The sequence below is a fragment of the Megalops cyprinoides genome, chromosome 10, assembly GCF_013368585.1.
Source record: "Megalops cyprinoides isolate fMegCyp1 chromosome 10, fMegCyp1.pri, whole genome shotgun sequence".
Taxonomy (NCBI): Eukaryota; Metazoa; Chordata; class Actinopteri; order Elopiformes; family Megalopidae; genus Megalops; species Megalops cyprinoides.
In genome coordinates, this window is record NC_050592.1 from 9866754 (window position 1) to 9893529 (window position 26776).

Consider the following 26776-nt stretch of genomic DNA (forward strand, 5'->3'; position numbering starts at 1 on the left):
GTGGGCTGTTGTACAGCATGCAAAACAACCTCCCTTTGTCATCCCCAACTGCAGCCTGGCAGCATACATTTAGTGGCACTGTTGAACAAGCCCCGGACAGTGTGCGTTAATGTAAACATGGCTGTTCTGTGCAGTGCAGCATTGACCTACAGTAACAAGGCCTGTCTGTGTTTTATGTAAATTAACAAGACATTACACAATGCTAACATGTTGAACTTTACATTTAACCTTCTCCCCCTATCTTTGTTGGACTAAGGAGTTTATAGATGAAAAGAGTGTGCGGTCTATATCTTTTCATCTGTGTTCCCTGCATTTTCAGTTCTTATGTATGTGGGGATTGCTCATTCACAACTCTTGCATGCGAATGAATAGAAGCTGTGTTCTGCTGATGTCAAATTTAGCAGATACAACTGATCCCACCCAGGATGGATAACTGTACTGGAAGTAATGAGAAAATAAAGAAAACGATGGGTTACACCATGGTCTCTCCTTCTATGAACCGCCATGGAACTGTTTTCAAACACGATGGCTTTTTGCCTTGCACCAATAGGTGTGCACAATTGCCAACCTATGCCATCTGGCGGAGAAAACGGGTCTTTGCTTGAACCAATTATAAGACCACCGAGCCCACTCGACTTCAGCCGGAACTACTTATGAGAGCCAGGAAGAACTGAGAGTAAGTAATCTCTAGCAAGTTACGATCTTTGGTCTCTTGTTCAGCTCTAGTTTCAGTGACGTATGATCATCGCGACAGGGTTTTCCAGAAAGCAAAGAGGTGGGCTCTGAGGTTGGAATGACTGTGACTTTCACCAATTGGGACGATGTATAAATAACTGATGGCTGTTTTAGCCACATATATCGGCAGAAGGGATAAATGTTGTTTCGGTTTTGGCGAATAGATCTCTTCGTCTCTTCAAAACAAGACCTCCTTATTTCAAAATGGAGAAACTGTAGTCGATCGGGGTTGCTAGTGTAGTTTCTCTGTTGGGTAACGTTAGATACTGTACTCCACAGTGCAGGGTGGTTGATTATTCATAGTCGCACAGAAGTTTTTTCCATCGTTGAATACTTTGCAAAAACAATGAATATTTTGCCAAAGAAGAGCTGGCATGTTCGCAACAAGGACAATATTGCCCGTGTGCGCCGGGACGAAGCTCAGGCAGCAGAGGAGGAACGGGAGGTTCAGCGGCGAGTGGAACTCGCGGAGCAGGAGGTAAAACATCTTGATTTAAAGTACAGAGTATGAAGTATGGCTAATTAAAAAGCCATACGAATACAGCACATGAATGCAACACAAACGCATTCATACTGGTGTGATCTCACATTTCACTGTTTTTGTTCCTTTTGAACATCCGTAAATTGTGTACGTGATCACTGCTAAAACTTAATGAACTGTTGAAACTCCGTAAAGACAAAATGTATCCCTTCTTTTCAATGTCAGGCACGAACAGCGTATTTGAGACAGAAGGCACGAGCCACCCTCGACCAAGGAGAAACATCGGAGTTAGACAGACGAGAAGAGCAGGCGATAGGAGAGAGACACCTGAATCTGTTTTCTTTGGAGGATGGAGGACAGAAGAAAGGGAACGAGGAGTATCTCAGAGAGAAAAAAGAAGAGAAGGTGACTTGCTTCCTATTTCTACCTTTCTGATCATGAGGTCTCCCTGCATATGACTGTGTTTGTACAGGGTAAACGTAGGCCTACGTATTAAGCCCAGCGACACATTTATTCTCAAATTTAAAAAGAACAAAATACATTTGTCATTTATAATTATCATGATATATACTAGCTTGTTCATGAAATGTCATTTTTTTCTGAGAGGAGAGTGTGAGGTTACTGATGGACATGTGTCAGCATTTGTTGTGGAAGACAAAGACGATCACATTTTACAGAAACAGTGGGTAGTTTAACTGGTGGAAATTAATACTTTATGTCAAACTGAGTATTCAGTATTTTGCAGTATATACACGAATATTTGTGTGTGTGTGTGTGTGTGTGGTCCTTATGTCACATGTCTGTGACAGTTGGTCTGACACACAGTGATGAGAGAGATAAGAGAGGGTATTAGGACTGTTGGTGTCCTCAGGAATTTGAATCGATGATCTGGAGAAAGGGGATAGGTTAGGTGTGCAGGTCTGAGTTCAGGTTCCTTTGCCGTTTGTGGTCATTGGCCTGATCTCAGGTATTCTGACTCATTGAGTCATACCCTCTTTGAAATGAATCACAAGCAATGCATGAGATGGTGGACCAGAATCACCATCATATTCACTTCAGCTCAGTTCCAGTGGTCTTGATTCTTTCCATTTGCATCCTGCTAGGATTATATCACTGTCAGAGGTTTGCATGTAGGTCCAGTCAGACCAAACTGCACTTCTGATTGAATCAAACAATCGAATGAAACAGGTGTGAAAGTAGCTTACTGAACATATGGAAAGGAAACCAAAAACATTGTAGCAAATAAGACACAGGTAGAAATGGGGAGGATTGTCAGCCTGCTTTATCTGACCACTATGCTGCATCCTCAAGATTGAAAACAGCTCCTTCTGTGTTGTACCATACTCATCAGGGTGAAAAAAAAGAATCGTTCTCAGTATTAGTATGCAGATTTGTAATTAGTTGTGCAAGGACTGGAAATTTTGATGATTTCCCTCTTAATTACAGTTACTTGTAGTGGTCAGAATAAAGAGGTGGTCTTAGTCAATATTGAATAGCACTTAGTACATCCATTATTTCCAGCCCAAGCTTTTCTTGAAGGAAGTGAAGATATCTTTTTCTAACAGGAACACACTGTTGAAATTAATGATAAACACCTCACATGAAAGATTAATCTTCAATGATCATCTCATTTTACAGACAAGCTCGCTTGCCAATTTAAGATGTGGTTAAAACTAAATTCGCTGGGCTCAGTGGGTATGTTGATGTTATCTGCACTATCTGAGCATTTGTAATTTTTAAGCATAATTTGTTATTTTTAAGCACGGGCAGTTCTTTTATTAGAGGTGCTGTGCATAGCCTACTGCGAGTGTAAAAGGAAAGTCTATATTATGATCAGGAGAGGTTTTCATTAGGACTGTCCGCTGTACTCTGCACCAGTAACCCAGTGATCTTTTGATACTTCAGGTCCTCTAAACACTCAAGAGCCACACAGATGTCTGGTGTTGCTTTGCTCTGTGGAGTATTTTGTCTGTGACAATGCCTTTCTTGCTTACATGAACACTATTTCCTTTAATTTGATGATATGTCCAATTTAGGGATTCAGCAAATCTGTTTACATAATATGGCTATCTTGTCTGAGCAACAGTGAACTATCTCCTTCACAGCTGTACAGGGTTTGTCACGTTTGTGGAATCTTATGACACGTAAGAGTTCTTTTGTTTGGTGATTTGAACTGTCATGTCCATGTTTCTTCCAATGTACAACAGCCTTGTGTTGTTACATGGTCTCTGAGTAATTTGAGGGAAAAAAAGGATTCTGTAGGATTCCCTAATCATTTTAGTATTACATCTTATCATTTGCCCTAACTTACCAAAAAGGTCATTTCCTTTGTGTGGTCCTGTATTCCCATACGCTGTGGAGGAAGGCTGTCTAATTTGTTTCATCCATCTGCACCTGTTCACTGTGACTTAACCTCAACAGGTCAGTTACTTGACTGACTTAATGCACACTGTCATTCTGTGCTTGACCAAGTAGCTCCCCTTAAATCTAGATCATGTACTATGAAAAGAACTACACCTTGGATTAATGAGACCATATGTCAGATAAAAAGAAAGAGCAAGAAAATGGAGCAGTTGTGGAAGGTTTCAGGACTGTGTGTTAATTGTTGCATTAGGAAAAACTGTATTCTAAGACCCAAGAACTGCAAGAACTTAATACATTTGCCTTTTTCTCCTCCAATAATGGCAATAAAGGCAGTCCCTCAGTACCATTGATTGCATTACGTAACATTAATTAAACAGAAATTCTATTAAATTCTATTCTATAATTCTATTCAAAACCATAATGTTACTTTCACAGTCTTCATTAACAGAAAAAAACTTTGGCCAGCCTAGGGTGGCAAATTTTACTACAGGCATTGTCGAAGTGCGGACCCTGAGATCGTTGCATGCTTGGAGAGAAATACTGTCTCTGTAAGGTCCCTAAAAAAATTACTGGCGCTTTGAAACTATGGTGTGCTATATGCTATATACGGGTTTTCTGTTTTATATTTTATTCAGCTAGCTATTTCATGGTGTTGAAAACAGGATCTGTCAAATTCAGGAGGTGAAAGATTATGTGATTGATTCTGTGAAATTTAGGATTAGCATGTAGGAAGGGATACAGCCTCTAAATGCTGACATTCTGCTGTCTGGTTGAAATCGAGAGCTTTGCTGAAGTGGATTTCTAATCATATAATTGTTTAAGCATGCAAAGTTTCATGTTGTTGCAATGCCTCAAATATGTACCCAAGTTGAAAATGCACATTAAAAGTATAGATAACGAAAGTAGTCGGGTGCAGGCCATTGTAAAAAAAAAAAAAAGGAAGCGATACAGTATTTTTACCATGATTTCCTCCACTTCTTGGGCACTCCAACACTCTTGTTCAGTATCAGTATGACAGATGGGGAATTATCTCCATAACCAGCTTGCTGAATGACATGACACAGTCATTTTCTAGAGATGCAGCTCTCACGACCGTAAACAAGTTTTGTTTTGTTTTTGCTTTTACATGGGGCAAGATACCTAAGACTCTGGCAAAAACACTTTCCTTTGGGAGGGGGTTATGTTACATTATAAAAGCCCATTAGTAAAGTGTGATACTAGGATACTCTTCATTGTTAGTGTTAATTGTGTAGCTAGTGCACTTGTTAATTATTCAAGTAAGGATTCTGTCTTACTAATAACTTCAGAATAATTGGAGTAAGAGTATGTCTTCTGTGTGCCTTTGGAATCCATTTAGTACCAAACAGTTGTCCATGCCATGTGGTATTTTTGCTGTGAGTCAGTGACAAGAAAGAATATTGAACAGCAGAATTTATCAACAAGCACAGGTGAAGTGATCCAATTCTGATACAGTGTTATGACAGAAAAAAATATATTGTACATCTACATTCTGATCTGTAGGAGGAGTTGCTGTTCAGTTTTCAAGTAGGGAATGAAAAATTTATGATGGATAAAATTTCTTATGTGCGTTTCACATGCAGATTAGTTATACTAAATTTGTAAAATCTTTCTTGAATAATTCTACTTTCGGTGTGTAAGAACTTAGTACTAATTCTACACAGTAAATAAGGTCTCTGGAAGTTAATAACATTAGCACACTACACACAGTTTTGATATATGCCACATGTTGTTTAGTGAATGCTGTGTCATGCATACTCCTCTGAATTTCAGGTAATTCACTGATATCATGTACATTCACTGAAATGCAGGTAAGCAGTTGGAGGACAGTATCACAAAATTTTGCTTTGCCCTCTTGCATCAGGAGCGACAGGAACGTGCCATTGGTCTGCTGGTGTCTCTAGGACCTGCTCCTGGAACTGAGGCCACTCCTTGGTATCTTAAGGACACGGGAAGTAAAACCGAAAAAGAAGATGAGAGGGACAAAGCGAAAAAGGAAAAGGTTAGTATCGACGACAAGGAGAAGAAAGACAGGAGACTTAAGGACAGTCTGGATCCATTGAGAGAGATGAAGAAAGCATTAGCGGTGAAGGACCGAGAGAAGAGTAAGAAGAAGGAAAGGAGAGACAAAATGGAGAAGAAAAGTGGGGAAAGGTGAGAAGTGTTGTGACTCTAAGATCAGTATGAAACTAATCATAGTCTTGAATTATCTAAATGCAAAGAATAACAGCAGCTGTAAGTATATATCTGTTTGTTCTGTGTTGGAATTTCAGAATTTCTTTCCCAGGCATTCAGTGTCAGTGTAATTGGACACAGTACTGGCAAAGAATTTGGCAAAACATAGACTAAGTTACAACTGACACAATCATTTGCTTGCTTGATAATTGCTCTGATGGGTTTTTAAGTGAATTTTTAGACACTGATATGGTTGGCATAGCTACCATGTCTCTGTATTAACAACATTTATGAAATTAAATATCACAACACAAAATACTTTGTTCCTTAAAAAAAATATATGAAATGTAGGGGATACCTCCCAATAGCTTTGGATTTAGTCTTACACTCTGTGTGGTACATGGCAAGCCTTGGGGAAAAATATGGTCAAACAATGGCAATGGGATCAAAAAGCACATTAAAAAAAGAGTACCCATAATTTCACAATATGAAGGTTTTAAAACAACAGTTGTATTCCAGATCTTAAATCCCCTTCTATGATACATGAGGCACTGTGTAAATTACAGCTATAAACAGTGGCTTATATTCGCTAGCTAGATCACTAAACAAAAGCAAATGAAATGAATAGATCAAGTAGCAAATGGTTCAATCAGCTAGCTACCTATTTAGTATTTTGTTGACATTGATGAAAAAAACAAGCATATTCCAGGAGACAAAATTCCCAATTCAATCAGGTAGCAGGTAATCAAACTCCGTGATGCTGGTATAGTAGTCACAGTGAATGCTTTTAACCTGTATAGCATAAGTGAAAACAGATAAACTAATTGGGCTACCACGTGGGACAGTCAGCAAGGCTGAGCTATATGGCCAGAGACTGTACTCTGTCATCTGCTGATAATGACCAGGAGACCACAGCGGTGGAACAAATTGGTTGATATCCTTGTGGGACAGAGGTGGGTTACTCAGCCGGTGTCCCCTCATTACATCACTCTCAGCACCTGTGACTCGTTGGTCCCCTGCATGTTGGTCAGGTGACATCAGTGAAGTGGCACATGTAGTGGGACATGTAGTGTGAGACGAGTAGTTTGAAAAATGGGTGCACTGGTGTGTTGGGATATTGCATTTGCTTCGCCTGCTATCGTGTGAGCACAGAAGCTGTGGAGTTGAAGGGAGACTGAAGTAGCACAAGTAGTGAACACCAAAAAAGCTTGGTGAAAAAGGGGGAAAGGAATCAGTGAGAGACATGTCCCAGTGATCTGTGGACGGGGGCCATGGCATTCTCATGGCAGCTCACTTTTTGGTTTGACTTACAATTAAACTACCTATTATCCCTCCCTGGTTCTTCCGTCAGCTCAATGGAAAGGCTGCGTGCAGAACGACTGCAAAGAGAAGCTGAGGAGAGGAGGAGAGCCCAGGCCTTGTTGGAGCAAAGGAGTGGGAGCGGGAAAGAGAAGGCCCAGCAGAGAGAAGTGGATGACAGAGACAGACCTTACAACAGCGCCTATTTCCCAGAACTGGCACGCAAAAGACAACGGAGAGAGTGGGATCAGTATGGCATATAAATGAGATCAAGCTGCTACTACTACTGGACGGTCAATGTAAAACCCTCTCTGAGAAGAGGGAAAATTTGGGGAAGTTTCTGTGATTAAAATTTGGACAAAGGAAAAGGTTGAAACTTCAAGTGTTTTTTTTTTTTTTCCTTAGGTGTTATTTTTGATGATTTAATTTCAGAGAATGTTTGTTTAGAGACTAGGGGCATGTATTTAACATTTTTTACTGAACCTTGCAAAACCTTAAGGCAAGTTGTAAGTTATATGTCAATTTTAATGGTAGTTGTGGATGCTTGTCTGTAAATATGCAAATTAATAACATTGTTTCCAGATATCACACAAAATATTATATGAGCATATGTCAAAACACAAAGCTATCCTTGTGGTGTTTATCAGTTTAATGTTTAACAGTATTTATCTATTTTCTGTGTAGTACATTATGCTTTTATTGAATCACTCCATTGGACTGAAATATATGAGGGTCAGAATTGTATCTGAACTTGCTATCTGCCAGCATTTTCCTTTAAAGAAAATATTTTATAACGCATAAATTGGTGTAATTTAAAAAATTCAGTCTTCAATTAACTGTATTTCCTTCATTATATATGCACAATTCTAGATTTGCACATTATCAATTTGCATTATAGCTTTATTTATTTTATTTTTTTTTTTACTGCAACGCGACTTTGCTACGCTTGGTATATGACTGTAAACACAATGTGTTATTCTGCAGACAAAAGTAATTACAGCACAGAATAACCCAATTTCAGACGTCCTTCTGCTAAGCCCGTTTAACAAATGAAATGTGATGGCAAGCTAATATTCTTGCGAACGAATGGGAAATTAAAATTCAGCACCAATATTGTAAACAGATGATCATTTGGTACGCATGTACATAATGTCAGAGTGTAGGTAAGGTATTCCGAACCCGACACAACGGGAAGAAAACGGAGACAGACACACAGACATGAAACGCACACGCAGAACCATAATAATGCAAGCTTGGTTGTGTCTTACGTAGCATTCGTGTAGGGGGGAAAATACAGTACACGCTGGTGGCAGGAGACAGGACCAATACGAGGAAATGCACGATGGAGAGATCGGTCGGGGATATTTTTAAAATGTGCGTTTTTTTGTCTTCACGGAATTTGTATTTTAGATGAGTGATACAAAAATACTGGCATTGGTGGAAACACTCCGTCGGCAGTAGTAGGTCGACAGTATAGGCAACACAATAGACCATCTCTCACACCGTGTTTAATTGCGGATTAAGGAAAATCAGACGGAGGAGGGGAAGGGAAATAGAACAACAAGGAGACGTTTATTATTAGCGGGGAACAGACAGAAAAGGAGAGGAAGACGTGCGGGGGTCTGGTTGAAATCGTCGCTCGAATGGTTGTGCAGTGGATCCCGCGACTATGCGACGACAGTGCTGGATGATAGTGCTAGCGGGAATGATGTCGTATTTCAACCCGGAGAGAGCCCTGGGAGCCCCGCAGAGAGAAGGTGAGTGGAGTCGGTGGGATGGAATGGAATTGATGGAGGAAGAAAAAAGAAGAGGGAATGGAAGTGGGAGGGGAAGTACGGGGTGATCTGAATAAGAGTAAATATTACGGTCGAATTGCACAGACAAGAATACAGAGATGCAACGAAGACCAAAATAATGTCTTCGTAATGGGCGGCCTATTTATGATAAACACATAAGATAATTGTAACAATGGCAACAGCTTGTTTGCTTGTAGCAAGGATGATAATAAAAAACCATGTCATTTTAGGGCGATAACAATGGTAGAAACCTTAAAGGCTTTTTGTTGGGATATTTTTATTTTTAGAGATCAAAAGGAATGCTGTCTATACATTATTGCATTTCTACACTTATATTTGATAACATGACTATTGAACAAAACATTGATGCGTAGCTGAATTATTGTTTTTGGGATGTGTACTATCATATGTGTATTGTGTATGGGTTTTTCAGTGCATACATGGCACAGATGTTTTTGTCTGTACAGCCTATATATCTGTGTGTGGTGTGTATTTGTGTAAAAAAAAAATACACACAAGCATGTGTCTCGGGGAGGGGTGCTTATAACATATGCGACGTTCATCTGAGCCATATCCATATTGTCGCCACTTTATCTGTGCAATCCATATTTTTTTATAAGGCCTGCAGTTGCATTTCAAAGATGTTACGTGTAATTAATGTGCGGTTGTAGCGAAAACGTGCTTCGCTGGACACCAACGCGGTGAAATGGGCCCGATGTTTGTGTTGCTGTTCATATGCGTCTGTCTGTGCATATGTCTACAGCGGGATGAGTAAATGGAAAACGAAACGTACGGACAGTGCATCAACATTAGTGACACCCAGACCTCACATAAGTCCCATTGATTATAGTACTGTTGGACTGTCATGAGAAAAAAAAAAAACAATAACCCATACTTTCATTCCAGTACACACATAATCATTATATGAATTGGTAGGAACAGATCATGTATTCAGTTATAAATTACCACTTTATCATCAGACATTTATGTGTGTTTTTTTAAATATTTTTCATATCTTTCCTAGGGTGAACCATAGCAATAATTAAAAACTTAATGTACTTGGGTTAATGTGGATCATAATACACGTGGAAAACATCGGTCAGTTGTAAACAAAATGTAGAAAACGGTGGACTTTGAATTCATGAGGGTGCTGTCAACCTCTGATAATGAATGTAAATGTGTACAAAAAAAGCATCTTTGTGATGTTGGTGAATATCCAAATGTGAAACATCTTTAGCCAGCACCATCTCTTTTACAGGTGCTCATATGAGTCTCTTTTTTTCATTTTCTCTTTGTAAAAGTTCTGTTAACAATAGGTTGAGGCTGACTTACAGGAAGCTTTTCCGCAGTCCTACATGATACGTTGGTAACCCGTTAGGAAGATTTCTTCACTCTTGTCCCAAAAAAGGGAGAATTTGGTTTTTGTTAATATTCACCAGTAATAATTTCCATTTTGATGTTTAAGTAGAACCTGGAATAAGTTCAGTAATATTGCTCTGGTTATTTAACAAGCATAAAAACATATTTTTTAGAAACTTATAATTTATGGAAAAAAAAAATAAATACAAGGTTAGATGTGACAAATATCAGGTTCATATCCTGAGGGATAAACTGCACTTTTTACTTTGAGAGCATAAAAGTCGCAAATTCTGAAATTGTTCATCAGAATCAACTCTTACCATGACAGCAAGTCTGAGGTCAGAAGTAAATAGTCATGATCATAATGACAAATGTTAAATAATATTCTTATTATTCAAATAATTACTGTATGTTAATTAATAACAACAAACAAAAACACAATAAACAGTAACTATATGTGATTTAATAACATAACTTTGGTGTGTGGTTTTACAGGTCAGATAATAGAAATCAATTTCCCAAAAGGGTTTTTAATCACCCTCCCTCCCCCCTTCTCTTTTTCACAGATGGTTCGCTCCACACAATCGTCCAATTTGAGGTACAATATTAAAAATGCCCCACCCCTTCCTTCTCACCTAGAACTTCCCCAATATTAATGATTTTTTTTTAAATATTCCAACCCTTCCTGGTAGCGGCTCCTCCTACACGAATATTCCAACTCCTTCTTCCCCTCCTTCTCTACCTCGCTTCTTGAAATTGTTTCTAAAACAAATGTCTTTAATATTTCTCCCTTCCCGCTTTCCCAATAAGAATGGTTTCTCCCAAATAAAAATTTCAATTAACACTATCAACCCCCCCCCCTTCCTGTCCCATCAGGAGGATGGTTTCCTCCAAGGTTGTTTTTTTTTTTTTTTTTTTTTTTATTTCTTCCCTTCTGTTTCCAATGAGAATTGTTCATTGGGGTCCTCTTTTTGTCATTTACTTAGAAATTAGAATCCCAGCCTCCCTCCCAGTGGTTTCCTCCTCAGACTGAACTCTTCAACAGAAATGGGTTTTTTCTACCAAGTATCTGAAATCTCTCTTGCTTTGCTTTTCACCCAAACGCAAGCAAACTCAGACTCGTTTAGATTACTCGGTTGAGCTGTACTAACCATCTATTCTGTCTTTTCCTTCTCTCTCTCTTAGTTTCTCAGTCCAGGGGTGCCACCCTCTCTCCACCACCCTATGTCGTCATTCTCATCTCTTGTTCTGGACTCGTTTCCTTTGTTCTTTTACTTCTGGCCTGTCTGTGCTGCAAAAGAGGAGGAGTGGGATTCAATGTAAGTTTTATTGTTGGACTAATCTTGTGTCTGTCTGGACAGGACCATCTGTTTTGTCTGAAATATGCATGTATGCCTTTATACTCATACACAGACCTATTTCTGATCTGTGCTTGGGTGCATGCTTCTTTGTATTAGTGCATGTCCCTGTAATATTATATATATTATAATGTAATAATATTATATTATAGTGTTGCTTGTCTGTTAGTTGTCACCAGACTCCACCTCTACACTGACAGGTACTTCCTTAATATCCCTCAGTGTTTTTTTTTTCTCTCTCTCTGTCATCCTTGTTCACTGCCAGGAGTTTGACAATGCTGAGGGGGAGGAATGTTCCGGGGCTTCCAGTCCCCCCCCTGAGGACAGCCTGTCCTCTTGCCCCTCACTGCCTGAGGTCTACACCTTGCCCCTTCGAGACAGGGCTATATGCCCTGCTATACAGGACAATACAGGTACTTTAGGCTACAACAAACACCAGTACCTATGCTAACGTATTAATGAATGAGCTACTGTGGTATGAAACATACCTGTGACTCTATGTCTCCTCATGTTTTTAAGATGGAGATTCTCATTGCTTCAGAAGGCACACTCTGAACTATCTTCAAGAGATTGGCAATGGCTGGTTTGGAAAGGTAACAACATTATTATGCCAATTCATTGGTGTAAAACTCTTCCTCAGACAATGCATATAGAAAAATGGAAATTGAGAGGATTTTTTAATAGAAAAACAAAATTTAGAGGATAAGGTAAGTTGAACAGAGGTAAACAGCCCTTTATCTCAAAGAATCTGGAGCTTCTCCATTTAACTGTAAGTTTAATGAACTCATAGATGAAAAGGAGTATAAGGTGGGTGTACTCAATCCTTGTCATGGAGGGCTGATATTCAAAAAGGTATCATTTCATGTGAGGAAATATCCATCTGTTTGAACTAACATTTTTCTTGACTAAACTTGCTTAAAACCTTTTCCCTTTTCTGGAATTTTACTGTACCCCTTCCTATCTGTATGTCTTTCCCAATTTATGAGATACTCTGTTGTTCTTTTGTTCTGTAGTAAGTTCACTCTATTAGGTAATTGTATCAGCCTGTGTTTGTTTCAAAACTCCCGTAAATTCTTACTGCTGTGTTAATGGCTCTGCCTGTATGGATCCTCAATCTCTTTTTTTCCTATGTTTTATACATAAGCTATTTATAGAGATGGAGTAATTGCAGTGCCCTACCAGAGCAACAAAGTGCTTCTGGTTACAAACCCCCTTTCTTACCCTCTACACCACATGGCAACTGATTGCTCCTTCTGCAAAGTAAATTTCCCTATTGTACCTTTACATTTTTTACTTCATGCTGTCTTCAAAGGACCTGCTACGTATAACAATGATTTTGTGCTGTGTTTCCCTCTCTACCTCAGGTTATCCTGGCCGAGGTGTTGTGTGACTGCAGCTCCTCTCAAGCTGTTGTAAAGGAGCTGAGAGTCAGTGCCAGCCCATTGGAGCAGAGGAAGTTCCTGGCTGAATCTGAGCCATACAGGTTAGAGAGACTATAATCTCATGTATGAGTGAAAAGTCAAAAGTAGAATTTAGGAGGATTTCATGAGAGTCTAATGCTTTTTATTAGTCCTTCATATGTACCACAGAATATGATAATATGTCCAGCTATGTTTTATGCAGTTAGCCAAAGTTGTTCAACTCCAGTGAATCAATGGCCAGTTTTTAATAATCCAATTTTCTTAATAAATGTTTATCCATTCAAATTTGTCAGTGTACCACTTGATATTGTCTCATACAAACTAGACAATTTTAGAAACTGTGACTGTGAATCCTTAACGCAATACTGTTGACCTATTTATTCTGACCAGCTTGGATTATAATTACACTTGCAAGGAGAAGGCATCCTGTCTCCCTGTCTCTCTCTCGTACTCTCTACTGCCTGTACTGCACTAAATTTCTTAGCCCTGTTCTACACTTCTTTCTGTTTTTTTTTTTTTTTTTTTATTTCTCAGAAGCCTACAACATCCCAACATACTCCAATGCTTGGGCCAGTGCAGTGAAAGCATTCCGTATCTTCTAGTTATGGAATTTTGTCAGCTGGTAAGAACCCAAAGGATTGTGGGATTGACTTCTCGTGACCCACATTACATTTCTAATTCATATTAATGCAGTGGATGAAAAATAAATGAAGATTTAATTATAATTATTCTGGTCTGATAATATGTTTGAGTTCTGGTCCCAGATAAGATACGTATAGATGGTTGCTGATAATGCACATTGCTCCTGGTTTTGTTTCAGGGTGATTTAAAGAGGTATTTGAGAGCTCAGAGGAAGTCAGATGGCATGACCCCTGACCTTTTGACCAGGGACCTTTTAACCCTGCAACGTATGGCATTTGAAATCACCTCTGGGCTGTTGCACCTTCATGAAAACAACTACATTCACAGGTCAGTACTGCTCAGTTTTATCCTCATCCTTTTTCCTTGTGACTTTTACTTGATGCTTTAGTTTAGCGTGTCCTTGGCTATGTATGGGAATTCTAAGGAGTGCATTTCTTTGCAGTGCACACGTGACATGTGATTTAGATCTGTTGGTGAATGTGATCTTTAAGTCAATGGTTGTTTCCCTTTCTCCATTCAGTGATTTGGCTTTAAGGAACTGCCTTCTCACTTCAGACCTGACTGTCAGAATAGGAGACTATGGTTTGTCCCATAACCACTACAAGGTATTATTTTGTGTCAGCTGTTTTCATCTTTGTGTTCTTCCATTTAAATTTATGTACTGTGTTTATCCCAGAGCATGATATAGACACTGTGTGCTAGTCCCTATATGTCTTTGTCTTGGTTTTTCTAAACACATATTTTTGTTGTGTATTCAGGAGGATTACTACCTAACACCAGACAAACTGTGGATCCCCTTGCGATGGATTGCCCCTGAGTTGTTGGAGGAATTTCGGGGAGGACTGATAGTCACTGACCAGACTAAAACCAGCAATGTCTGGTAAGTACACATCTCAAAGCACCTTCTCAAACAATGAAATATTTAAAACTCTGGACATGGTGTGTTTACCAAGCATAATCATAGTGAAAGCAAACACTCACTTTCCGCCACTTTCTATCTTTTTCTTTGTTCAGGTCACTTGGGGTGGTGATTTGGGAACTTTTTGAATTTGGCTCTCAGCCTCACAGACATCTGAGTGACGAAGAAGTGTTGACCTTTGTGATTCGAGAGAGGCAGATCACACTGGCACAGCCCAGACTCAAGCTTGCCCATGCAGACTATTGGTCAGTTTTGTCTTTGCAAATGAGTGTGGTTGTGAAAGCATGTGTCTTTCTCTTTAACAATAGCTTTTAATCAGCATCTGTCATCTAGTATTATTGTCCACCATTACTACATTATGAGACATGTGCAATTAAGTAGCTGCTTATTATCAAGTCACATTAGTAATTCTGTGACCTCATTAATGCTCCTTTCTCTCTCTGTCTGCCTCTGCCAGGTATGAGGTCATGCAGTCTTGCTGGCTGCCCCCATCCCAGCGCCCCTCCGTTGCAGAAATCTTCCTCCTCCTGTCCTCCCTCTTGGCTGCGGAACGACGAATGTGCAGGAGAAGTGTAGGAGAGGAGGATGAAGACGAAGTTGAGGACGAAGAAGGAGGGGGGAGGGGGAGGAGGGGGGAGAGTGATGAGTCTTTCGAGAGGCGGTGGGACTCCCTTCGTCCCCCAGCCTTCCAAGCGGCAGCAAGTGAGCGACAGAGAGAGAGGGAAAGAGAAAGGGAGGAGGGAGGGTGCAGGGGTGCGAATGGCAACTCCTTCCCTCTGCTAGACCCAGTGGGGAACACCATCGCCCCGTCTTCATCTGAACTCGACGACATATTGACAGTAACGGAGACCAGCAAAGGACTGAACTTTGAGTATTTCTGGGAGAAGGCCCATGGGAGGCGTGGTTATAAACCTCTCCCGCCTCCACAACCAATCCCGACTGCTAACTCCACCCACAGACACTCCCTTGACACACCCACTGTCGTCCCGGTGATCAGTGCTCGCAGCCCCTCATTGGCCAGTGAGTACTACATCCGTTTGGAGGAACACACCCCACAGGACAAATCCCCTGCTCTTAAAGGGAAAGCACACTCTTTGCCTGGAACTAAAGGCCATCATATCATGAGATCAGACTCAATGTGCCCTGGGGATTTGGAACTGGTGGAGATTCGTAGCAGTGCTCTAGGGAAGGACAGAGCAGCGTTCAGCCCTCAGGATGAGTACAAGAAAGGGAGCAAGCTGCTTCAGACCGTGAGGTCCAGCGAAGTTCAGGTGCTAGTGCCGAACACCGGTTTGGTTGAGTTCAGTAAAGAGGGTTGTAACAGGGTGACGGATTTCGCGGTGGTGGACATTGGGGAGAAAGAGGGGGGAGTAGAAGGAGAGGCTAAGCAAAAATTCCCTGGATCGTCGTTGGGTCCCCCGGCACCTGCCCTCCCTCCCAAGCCCCGCTCCGTGTCCACCTCGTCCACTAATTACCTTCACTCCCGTCCTCTCCCAGCCCCTCCGCTCGGATATCACAGAGCTCAGGGCTTGGCGCATTTTTCTAGCTCCTCATTCCCAATCGGAAAAATGGAGTCTGCCGACCCTCCGTTGATGAGCAACTGCACTGGTTCAAAGGCTACTTTTGACCCATTAGGGTTCAATCGCCCACGCCAGACCCTGCCACCCTCCCCTTCTCTTTCTCCCTCCATACCCCCTTCTTCTGGCACCCATCCCTTGTTCCCACCACCTCATTCCCCTCCTCCCCCTCTCCCACCCCATTATAAACTTCAAAGGGGTCCTTACCCTAACTTCCCTGGAGATGCTTATTTCAATCAAGCAAACAAACCCACAGTGTACTCACAAAGAGACCCATTAGCCTGTGATTATCCCGACATGAAACCGTTCAGCAAAGGCATGAGACGTTCACAGTCTCTGCTCAATTCAAAGGACGTGAAAGAGTTCCACTGTCAGTCAAAAGATGCTGAATCCCCAATTCGCCAAGATACACTTTATCCAAAAATGACCCGCTCTCAATCCATGATCCCAAAAATAGAGAGAGAGTGCTCCTCAAGCCCGACATATTCAGACGAGGATGATTCACCATTTTCCTCACCCACTAAACCACATAGTGGAACTGCCATCAAACACATACATTTATCTGATGATCTAGATCCTGCTACATCTGAGCTCATCTCCAGGGGGATGAGGAGGACCCAGTCCCGCCTCGCCACCATTCTTCCAGCCATTTGGCAAGAAGATGCTGAGTTGCTGAAGGAGGGCGTGTCTGCGTCCAAAAAATCCCCCATGCACCTGTTTCTGACTGAGATTTCCAACGTTAGTGAGTCTAGGGACACGAAGTTTGAGGATAGCTCGTGGGATTTGGGGAGTGACTCAAAAGGTGAGTGCCAGAAAGGGGGTGAGAGAGCAGAACCCTTGGTCTGTCCTACTCAAGGGATGCGCCGTTCCCAATCGCTGGTGACAGAGCTGGGCTCTGCAAAACAAGCATGGGGACCAATAGAGACGCAGAAGGACACCAGTGATGTACTCAGAAAGGGACCTTTCCAAACAGAATTGTTCCTTACAGAAATCGATAGTGGAAAAATGGATGCAGAGGCCAGTGGAGATGTGGAAAGAAACTCTGAACGAAAACTGCCTCCTCTCTGGGACTCAAAATCCCATCACCAACCCTACCCCCCTGTTCTCCCTACATATGCAGAAGCAGAGGAGGCCTTCACTAGAGGGATGAGAAGGTCTCGTTCTTTGCTGTCAGAAATAACTCCAGGAAGATCAGACACACAGTCCCAGAAGAGTGAAATGACAAGGGAAGACTTCTTGAAAGAGATCCGATCAGCCGAGACCTTTCTGACAGAGATCATGTCAAGGAAACATGGATCTGCCTCAACCAATCTCGAGAAAGACGAATCTCTTACTAATACTCCAGAATCACCTGAATATGAATCAGTATGCATAGTTCCTGATTCTTCTCAAACTATTAGATTTCAAAGTGAAAAACCACCCAGTGCCACAGATGGATGTCGCGAAAATGCAACAGAAGCTATTTATGCACAAGTTACAAAGCGTTCGAAGAGAACTGAAATTAAAGTCCGCCCTGAAATTCCAGTCCTGCAGATTGGATCAAACAATGTAACAGCAGATACACCCAGCCTGGAACAAGGAAAGTTTACTAATGCAACTAGCCCAGTCAATTCCCCTGCAGGGAAATTAGAAGTTTGTGATGCATTGAATTCACTGACTAATTCTGAAATTCAGTCACAGTCTAAATCACAGTCCCAAAGTGATGGTTTTGTATTCTCAGAGATAATGCCAAAAAATGGGCTTCTCCTTGATCAGATATCTCCAGGGATGAAAGAAGACTCAGTGCCTAGGAAAGCCAGTCCTGTTGGGATAGAGGAGAGAGAAGCAGAGGCGAGACTGAAATTAGGATCAACTGAGCAGGGGGAGGGAGTGTCCAAAGATAGTTCTACTTTGCCAGACTTTTCTGGAGGGGAACTAAAATCTAGACAAGGAGTAGAGCTTTCAAGACAGTCAGAAGTCCAGTCCTTATCTCAGGACGGTGTCACTGAAGTTACCACAGACTCATTGGTGGAATCCAACAAGCTGGACTCCCATCCTTCTACAAATGATATAGATGGCAACGGTCAAATGACTGCGGGAGAAAAGAGTAGTGAAATTACAGAGGCTCTCTTGGAACAAAGCACTGTTATACCTGGTGGACAGACACTAAAAGCTGATGACAGCATTTTGCATGGCTTGAAGACAGACGGGTGGCAAGCAGATCAGAGGATTGTGAATGATGATTTTTCCAAACAGTCTGGTAATATCCCTTCTCACATGGATGTATCTAGTATCGGTCTGAGTTCAAAAACCCCTGACAGTCTAAATGAAACAAGGTCTCAAAATCTTTCACAACACTCCAGTGTGTCAGATAAATCTGTCGATGACAGAGTTTTGAAAAAAGATATGTGTCCAGAAATTGTTCAAAAGAAAGAAATAACAGACATTATGGCTCACTCTCAGACCTCAAATATTGAAGCTTTTTCTAAAATCAACAAAATTTCAAATACACCGCAAATAGATGCTGAGATTTATTTAGGCATAGTAGGGCACGACAGCCATCCTGAAACAGAATGCAAGATCAAAAACATAGATGCCTACCCTCAGGACTTCTTGTCACCATTGGGAGATAAAGGCACAGACATGACTCCCCTACCCCTTGTTTTGGACCCAACTTCAGAGCTCTCATTTTCTGTCAATACTCCAACAGACTCAGCTATGTCACCTTTGACATCCAGTTCTTTGGATTGTTTGACGCCTGGAGACCCATGGGGGGGAGGAGGCACTGGGTGGAGAGCGTTAGGAACTGACACTCCTTACCGGGATTCTGCCTACTTTTCTGATAGTGACTGGGAAGGGGAGGGTGCAAACAGGAGGAGTGGAGATGGGGTGAATCTGTCTCGTCCTAGCAGCAGCAGAAGTGGAGAGAGGGGGATGCTGATGGGGATAGAGGAGAGAGCAGAGGTAGAAGAGGAGGGAGAGACAGAGGGAGAAACCTTAAGAAAAGAAGTAAATAGGACAAAGGACCAGATGGAAGGAACACTGACTTCAAATGAAAAGATGGCAGTGGAGACAGAGAGGGAAATACAAAACCGCTGGACGGAGAATAAGAAGATTGCAGAAATAAGTGCCAGAGAAAAAGAACCGTCCCTCAATGTAGAGAATAGACTCAGGAAAGCAGCTGATCTTGAAGAAAGAAATATTGGTCTGATTGAATTAGCTCACGATACAGAGATGGATTCAAAGCAGAAAGAATTCACTGAAATATCCAGCAATCTATTTGAAAGGACAAAGGGCACAGATCCAAATTTGAAAGAGCTTGATAGCCAGGCACTGTTTCCAGAAAAGACACAAACTGAAGGTAGTGCTGAGTTCATAGCCAAGTTATTCTCAACTTTAGATTGTCAACCTTTAAAAGATTTCTCATACAATGACGGAAATGAGGTGGATTACAAAGTATATTCCCATATTGATAATTATCACAATATGGGTGACAAGGCCCAGAATGATTCTTTTATTGATCTGTTGTCTGATGGAAAAACAAAGGAAATTATTTTTCAGGATCCAGTGGAGAAAGATTTCAAGTCTGTCTGTAATGCTGTTACAGAGAAAGACAGTTTGAGAGGAATTCCTGGTAGTGAAATATACCCAGGAATGAAGGATAATGAGCAGGAATCCAAAAAAGAATTCCTAACTAATGCATCACATTTGAATTTCAAAGATAAGAGTGACAAAGATTTGATATTGCCAGAATACCATGAAGTAAATGATGATGGGCAACAAGGGTTACCGTCATACTCCAGTCCTGACAACAGAGAATCTAGACTATGTAGGTTCTATAATGTAGTAACTAGTGAAACAGGATCCAAGGATAAGTTTGATTCAGTGTTGGAACCCAACCATGAGGGGCATACAGACAAAACAAAAGTGCATATCTCCCAGTCTTATTGGGGAGAGAGGATTATTGAAACCCCTACCAGAAAAGATGCTAATGACTCTGAGGTCCAGCATCAAGATGCCAATGAGCTGGGCTTAAGGAATCTTTGTTACTCAGAGCATAGCAATGATGAGAGAGCTAACTCAGAATCAGAAACCGAAAAGCAGTTAGCTGCTGGGGAACTCTGTTATACAATTCAGGAGAATCTGGACAGTGACAAACAGGATGAAGGAAGAGCAAGGGAAATGCTAACCGAGGTCTCACCCAGGGCAAGTTTCATTGAGAGTTTGGATATGGAGTCAAAAGGATTACAGCTGAAAGCTAAGGAACTGTGGAATGCTATGGAGGAAGAGGAAGAAGGAACAGGAGGAGCTGTGAGAGGAGAGTTAGACTGTTATCGATTCAAAAAAGGAGATCTCCATCTGTGGCCAGCAGAAAATGACCAGTGGGCCTCAGCAGAACCTGTGAATCAAGAGGTGGAACTAGGAACAGAGCTCTTCTCTGGTTTCAATAGGGATACATGGAGAGACAAAGAAGATGTGGCTTTGGGGCGTGGATTCTGGGAGGTTGAAGAGAATGATGAACTTGCAGGAAGCGAGCCGCATCCTTCTGTCTTTTCAAGTTGTCAAGACACGGTCAATGATGAGAGGCAAGGACAGGCTGACTTCCCTCACATAGATACAAAATTCTTAGAGATGCAGTCCATGCCTAGCCAGGCTTCAGGTGTCATGGAAAGCCAGTTATTGACTGACCATGGACATGGGATACAGCAGGAGGAGAATGTTGAAAATCCTGATCTGGACGTTGAAGGACAAGAAATTAGAGAGGAATGTACGATTTTAGAGGTAGAGAATTTGGAAAACCCAGTGCAGGAGAGTCTCACCCATACAAAAAACGAGGATAGTCATAGTGGGACGGGAAGAGATTTTGAAATACAGAAAGGCGACACTGAAAGCCCTAAGATGCCATATTTGCAACATCAGCTGGAAGGAGATTTTGCAGAAGAAAATCAAAACTTCAACAGATGTTCACTGCCTGCAGATGGAAACCAAAAGTTAGATGTTGTCAGGATGGAAGAGAACACCAGCTGTCTTCATTCATTTAATCATAGTAAAGAAAACCAAGTCACCCACTCAGATGTTAACAGAGATCTGGGAGTGGATTGTATGGAGAACAGTCAGATTCTGGGCATAGGAATAACTGAGGAAAATGCAAAAGATCAGTTCTGTGGTGTGAAAGACCTCCCAGTTACAACTGAGAATATAAATTCAAGTCAATCCATTTGTTTTACTAATGCATTTCAGATAGAGGTTGATGCTGACATTGTGGCAAATGTTGAGAATGAAGTTCTCAACAAACACCAAGGTGAACCTGAACTGTCCTGTCAGGAATTGCTCCCTGTGGAGACTGAAGATAAGAAAACCTTTGAAAATTCAGGCAAAGAAGCAGAAAACCATGTTTCTTGTACTGGCCCCCTAAATTCTACAAATTCCAGTGATAGCTGCAATGTTCAAGGTTTAGTTCCTCATCTGGACTCAGTGAAGGAAGACATTTCTAATGATCAGGTCTCTCACACCCCAAGTGTTACAGAATCCCAAACCAATTTACTAGCAAATATGTCTCAAAGCCCAAACAGTTTTCATAATGAAGTTCACTGTATGGAAATCAAGGATGTCAGTGATACAGGTTTATTCCTCTCCCACACAAAAACTGAATCCCAAACAGCAGCTGTTGCTGAAACCCAGGAAGATTCATCCTTTGCAAAGAAGCAGGTTGAATTTACCAGCAGTGAAACTTCTACACAAATCGAAAACTACTCACAAATACTTAGTTCTAGTACAGACTCATCTAATGTTCAAGAAAAGACAAATTCCAAAATTTCAGAGGTAATGGTAAACTGTGAATCTAACCAGCTGTATTCTGAGGGAGTACAAGATTGTGAACCTCACAGAGACTCTGGTTTGTCAGTACTCCAACACTGCCATCAGAATACAGACATATTGTCTAAAGTTGAGACAACTTTGCAGTCAGAACACAGTCCTGTTGTGGTGCCCAGCTGCACCTCCACTGTGACTCTGGGAGGCTGTGCAGCCCCTCAAGAGTCATCCGGGGATTTCACTCAGAACAAGGGGACCTCTGCAAATCTGGAGGCTTCACCTGTACCGCTAGCTCAAATCTGCCGTCCCACTAATCAACAGAATCTCTGCCAACCTTGCAGTGTGGGTCAAAACGAAGAAAACACCATATCCCAGAAACTCTCCCTCCCGTCCTTCTCCCAGTGTTCACTCACTTCTATCCCCGAGTTATTGATATCTGAGTGGAAGGACTTAGATGAGGAGCCCTTGGAAGATTTTGAGAAGCTTGAGCAGCTGTGTCGTATTTCTGGGGATGAAGGCACTCTGGGTGATCTCTTCTTGGAGAACCTTGAATTATTGGAATCCCTGAAAAAGACCCCGGAGCAAAAGTCCAAAGGTTCAGCTGAGATGGGGATGGGTAAAGAAACGTCTTCTACTTGGGAAGGGGAGAGGACAATGCACCTAAAAGGAGAGGCAGGGGGAGTCTCTGAAAGTTTCGTGCCCACATCAGACAACGCCGATCAACTTCTGAGATCCAGGCTGTATCAACAACCTGATGGAAGTCAAGAAATGGTCCCAGGTCCTTCCTCTCTTGTGCAGTCTCCTTTTGGAGAGGTGAAGCCTGGATCTGAGGAACGATCACTGGCTTCACCATGCCACCCTTCTGAAAAAAATGTGGGTCAAAGGTCACTGTCCAAAATGCCAGCTAAAAATGGATTAATGATGCAGGTAAGACTAAGAACATTTTCATGTCCTCCAGTTCATCTTCTTTAGACTGAATAAATGAAAATATCTAATATAATAGCTGAATCCATTCAGCTGTAGAGTTTTGCCTTAATAAAACTGAAGACAAGCTTTTCAGCTGTAGCTCGATGATTGAGGAAGCTCCCTGAAGTACACTCTCTCTCCCTACCATTCCATCCCCCTGTGTCTCCTTCTCCCCCAGGTGTGTGAAGAGAGATTGCAGTACTCCCTCAGTGAAAACGTAAAGAAGAATGTGCTGTGGGGGTCACCCGTGAGTGAGTCGGTTGTTCTCCGTCCCTGGAGCGACCCCATAACAGAGGGAGGAGACAGACCAAGAGAAAAAGACAGTCAGAGCAGTGATCAGTAAGTAATGTGAATCATTATGTTCAGTTTATTAGCCTACATTGAGTACATTTAGATGAATGTTTGCACTGAATTTGATTGCGTTGATAAATGGATTGAAAAAAAGAAAAAGGATATGCCTTGCTTTTTGTTTAATATTTCACTTCTGCATACTCATCTGTTTAAATGTTTTTACCCACGAATATGTCAAGTTCACATTTAATGGCAGATCTTATTCTCACTGCCCTGTGAATTTGTGTGTGTTTTATTATTCCAAGGGCAACAAGCAATGTGACCAGCCCAATGAATGTCATTCAATTTTCTATGTTTAATATATCAGTTGTGATTATCTTGCTCTCACAGCAAAGAGGAGCCCCAGCCTGCAGCTCATTCTGCCATTTTTGAAGAACCCTTCGTTGCCACTCGGGACCCACTGACTTTGGCTGGACATGAAGCTGAGATCACACCTCCTTTGGTTGTATCAAACCAAGCAATGAAAGGTGCTCTCAGGGACCTCACATATACCATATACATAAGAGCTGAATCTCAGAAATGTGTTCCATATAACAAAAATATAACATCAGATGATCTTCTTTCAGTTTTAGCAATATCATAATCAGATCCTGTAGGGCAACAGTGCCTGAATGTCTTCATTTTACTCACAAAAGTATCCAACTGATTAAAAGTATTGGTATTGACTCAGTTTGTATGTTTTTGCCCAAGACAACATTTCTCCTTAGTTCTGAATATTACATCCAGGGGATGGTTTGAATGGACCTATTTAAAATGGCCAAATTGTCCTTAAGGAAGTTTGCAAAATGGTTATCAATTGCCAGAACCATTCTCACTGTTTTTCTCCTCCTTCATTGCTCTGTTCTATCTTACAGCCAAACTAGCACGTCTCTCCCTCTCCCTGCCCCCTCTTGCCCTCTCTCTACCTCTCTCTCCCAGTCCCCGGGTAGGATTTTGGGAAGGTGGGGGGAATAGAGAGAGAGGTGGGCGAAGAAGGGGAGCATCTACAGGAAGTGACCCTGATGAAGAGGATGAAGAAGAGCAAGAAGAAGAAGGGTCCAGGAGAGTGATTGTTGTCACAGAGACAGATGTGGATAGACGTGTGGGGTTGAGGAGCTCACTGAAATCACCACGGGAACCAACAGAAAGAGAAAAAGAGAGAGGAAGAAATGTGTCTTTTTTTGACGATGTCACTGTCTATCTCTTCGATCAGGTATGTATCTTCTGCCTTGAGTGTGTCTGTTGTTTCATGTTTGAGGTTTGTCATTAGAGGGCATGTTGCTTAGCCTTTTGTCTTTTCTTTACCTCAGCGCTTGCATATTATGTTTGTATCCATGATTTCCTTCATTGTTTTGAATAGGAGACACCAACCAATGAGCTTAGCACTGGCTCTGTACCCACCAGTCCATCTCCTTCTCAAGATGAATCAAGAACTGCCTCATCTATAGAGGCATTAGGTATGTACAAAATGTCTAACAGCTGAAACTCAATGAAGTAAAACCAGTTTAGTACTGTTTTTAAAGCTCATCTGTGTTTTCCACAGTGTTAGTATACAGCCATACATTCACAACTGGCTCTGTATTTTTAATCACTCTGTTACTCATAATACTTTGGTGACTAGAACGTTTTTGAGTGGAGTCTTTGTGCTCAGCTATTTAAAATTCCATGACCAAAATTAGATACTTTTATGATTTCTGAATTTAAAGAAGCTCTCCAGGTTGAACACTTAAAAGCTCCTCAAGGTAGTAGATTAGCTCTTTGAACAAGCTATTTTTATACCAGCAAATATTCTTTCATATTTTGACAGTACCAGTAGGATATTTTTAACAGATGACCAACATAAATTCTGATTGTTTTGCATGGTAATAATAGTGATATATTCCTCTTATTATTATTATTGCATACATCCAACACATTTTAAATATTGTTGAAAACAAATTAATCACTGTCTTTCTGAAATTATTGCATGTACAAGTTCAATTTGCTGTGTTGGTGTTCTAGCCATATAGCCTATTTTCTTTTTTTGTGTGTGTGTGTCTTAGCAGCGAGTGGTGCTGTGGAGTCCAGGGAAAGTGACGATCTGTCAATCAACCCCAAGATGTCAGGAGCTAATTCTGTGACATCACGCTTTACTGTTAGCCCTGCCCATGACCCTCATTTAGTCTGACACGCTTTTCTTACATTTTACTGAAGTCAGCCCTCAAACAAAAAACCTGAAAATACTACTGAAGTTTATCCTGCTGTTCACTGTTGTTAGAGTTACTTTAAAGTGATGCAAAGACTCCCATTCTAGATGTTTGAGACATTCCAGGTTTTACCAGCTGCAGGATCTTGTATATGAAACTCCACCTGGAGCTGGATATTTGTTTCCCTTTTGTCGCCTCATTTGAGGTGTATTTGCAGACATGGCAGTAACTTACTATTTTGTGATATCGATATAGAGCCTGTAGCTTAGTAAAATCTGAAACTGATTTAACTGCTATGCAATGGAAGTCTTTATGTACCATCTCTTTCCTCTCTCTGTACCTCCCCTTACAAACAGGGGGTGCACTTTCTCTGTTTCCTGCCTATGTGTAAGCTTGAATTGAAATCATTACATTGTAATATAATTTTCATTTGCAGTCGACTATACATGTATGTCCCATCTGGGAGGAAGCTATTTGAACGTACTCAACTATTTGAAAGTACTCATTGTATAAAAAAAGAAACAATTGTGAATCTTTCAAGTGTAAACAAGATTATTTTAGACTCATTTATTTTAGAATTATTCGTAGAATGCATGAAAAGATTAATATCAACAGTTCACTTTTTATGATTTATACATAATTTGTTTTTTAATTTATGTCACAAGGCCATTTTTATTTTATTTATCTATATATTTATTTATTTATTGTTTGTGTTTAATATTGTTATATAATGGTGGTACATACTTATTTCTTTCACATTAAAAGAATTTGAGACTTAATTCATACAGTCAATGATATCTTTCCAGGTTTGTTTGATCCTTGCCAAATGATAAAGAAAGATATTTTTTCAAGCCCATTAAATGTAAGAGTAGTTTATCTTGTCTGTCTTTCTATCTGCCCTTCTGTATATGTTTGGCTGTCCTTGAATTTGTGGGTTTTTATATTCAGGTTATCATTTGACGTAATTTATTTTTTTGCCTTAGTTTTATTTATCTGAAGGACATATAAATTATCCCAGCACAGATAAAAAGAGTCCATCATTGCTAGACATGGTCATACATTGATGAATCAGTTTATTTATATTGATTTCTAAAGCCTGTCATCCAGGCAACAGATTAGGTCTAACTAGTTCATTTGTTTAGTCTGTCTATGTCGATTTAAACTTGTATTGTTTATTGAAGGGGTTTCATGATATGCTGTAAAAAAAACTGGGGAAATAAAAACCGCGTAAGAAAAACTGTGAAACATTTATTTAATTGTTTGATGAGAATAAATTGTACTGTCTTCTATCAAATAGCATAGAGTTTTCTTTGGGTGTGATGAAAATGTCTGTTGAAATTTAAACATTGTTTTTGTT

At 40.8% G+C, this 26776-nt stretch overlaps 2 protein-coding genes across 3 annotated transcripts; both read left to right on the forward strand.

The window, feature by feature from the left end:
* The first annotated feature begins 947 nt into the window (after nt 1-947).
* leng1 (leukocyte receptor cluster (LRC) member 1) lies at nt 948-7649 on the forward strand. Its single transcript, XM_036539698.1, has 4 exons — nt 948-1213; nt 1442-1621; nt 5463-5752; nt 7125-7649. Exons 1-4 carry the CDS (start codon nt 1082-1084, stop codon nt 7333-7335), a joined length of 813 nt encoding a protein of 270 aa, XP_036395591.1. The 5' UTR covers nt 948-1081; the 3' UTR covers nt 7336-7649.
* A 625-nt stretch (nt 7650-8274) lies between these two features.
* si:dkey-40m6.8 lies at nt 8275-26081 on the forward strand. Of its 2 annotated transcripts, none has more exons than XM_036538876.1 (16): nt 8275-8829; nt 11413-11546; nt 11851-11998; nt 12105-12178; nt 12950-13068; nt 13541-13628; nt 13827-13975; nt 14169-14253; nt 14407-14528; nt 14663-14812; nt 15025-22864; nt 23082-23242; nt 23585-23721; nt 24109-24446; nt 24594-24690; nt 25276-26081. In XM_036538876.1, exons 1-16 carry the CDS (start codon nt 8742-8744, stop codon nt 25398-25400), a joined length of 9855 nt encoding a protein of 3284 aa, XP_036394769.1. In that variant the 5' UTR covers nt 8275-8741; the 3' UTR covers nt 25401-26081. The 2 variants fall into 2 exon arrangements, with proteins under 2 accessions (XP_036394769.1, XP_036394770.1); XM_036538877.1 differs by having other exon boundaries at nt 25279-26081.
* The last annotated feature ends 695 nt before the right edge of the window (nt 26082-26776 follow it).

Bases quoted from the DNA above. Each gene is read 5' to 3' on its own strand.
- leng1 (XM_036539698.1), top strand. From the start codon at position 1,082: ATGAATATTTTGCCAAAGAAGAGCTGGCATGTTCGCAACAAGGACAAT. The intron at 1,622-5,462 runs GTGACTTGCTTC...CTCTTGCATCAG, and splicing joins GAGAGAAAAAAGAAGAGAAG to GAGCGACAGGAACGTGCCAT. The intron at 5,753-7,124 runs GTGAGAAGTGTT...TTCTTCCGTCAG, and splicing joins GAGAAGAAAAGTGGGGAAAG to CTCAATGGAAAGGCTGCGTG.
- si:dkey-40m6.8 (XM_036538876.1), top strand. From the start codon at position 8,742: ATGCGACGACAGTGCTGGATGATAGTGCTAGCGGGAATGATGTCGTAT. The intron at 13,976-14,168 runs GTCAGTACTGCT...TTCTCCATTCAG, and splicing joins GAAAACAACTACATTCACAG to TGATTTGGCTTTAAGGAACT. The intron at 14,813-15,024 runs GTCAGTTTTGTC...TGCCTCTGCCAG, and splicing joins CTTGCCCATGCAGACTATTG to GTATGAGGTCATGCAGTCTT.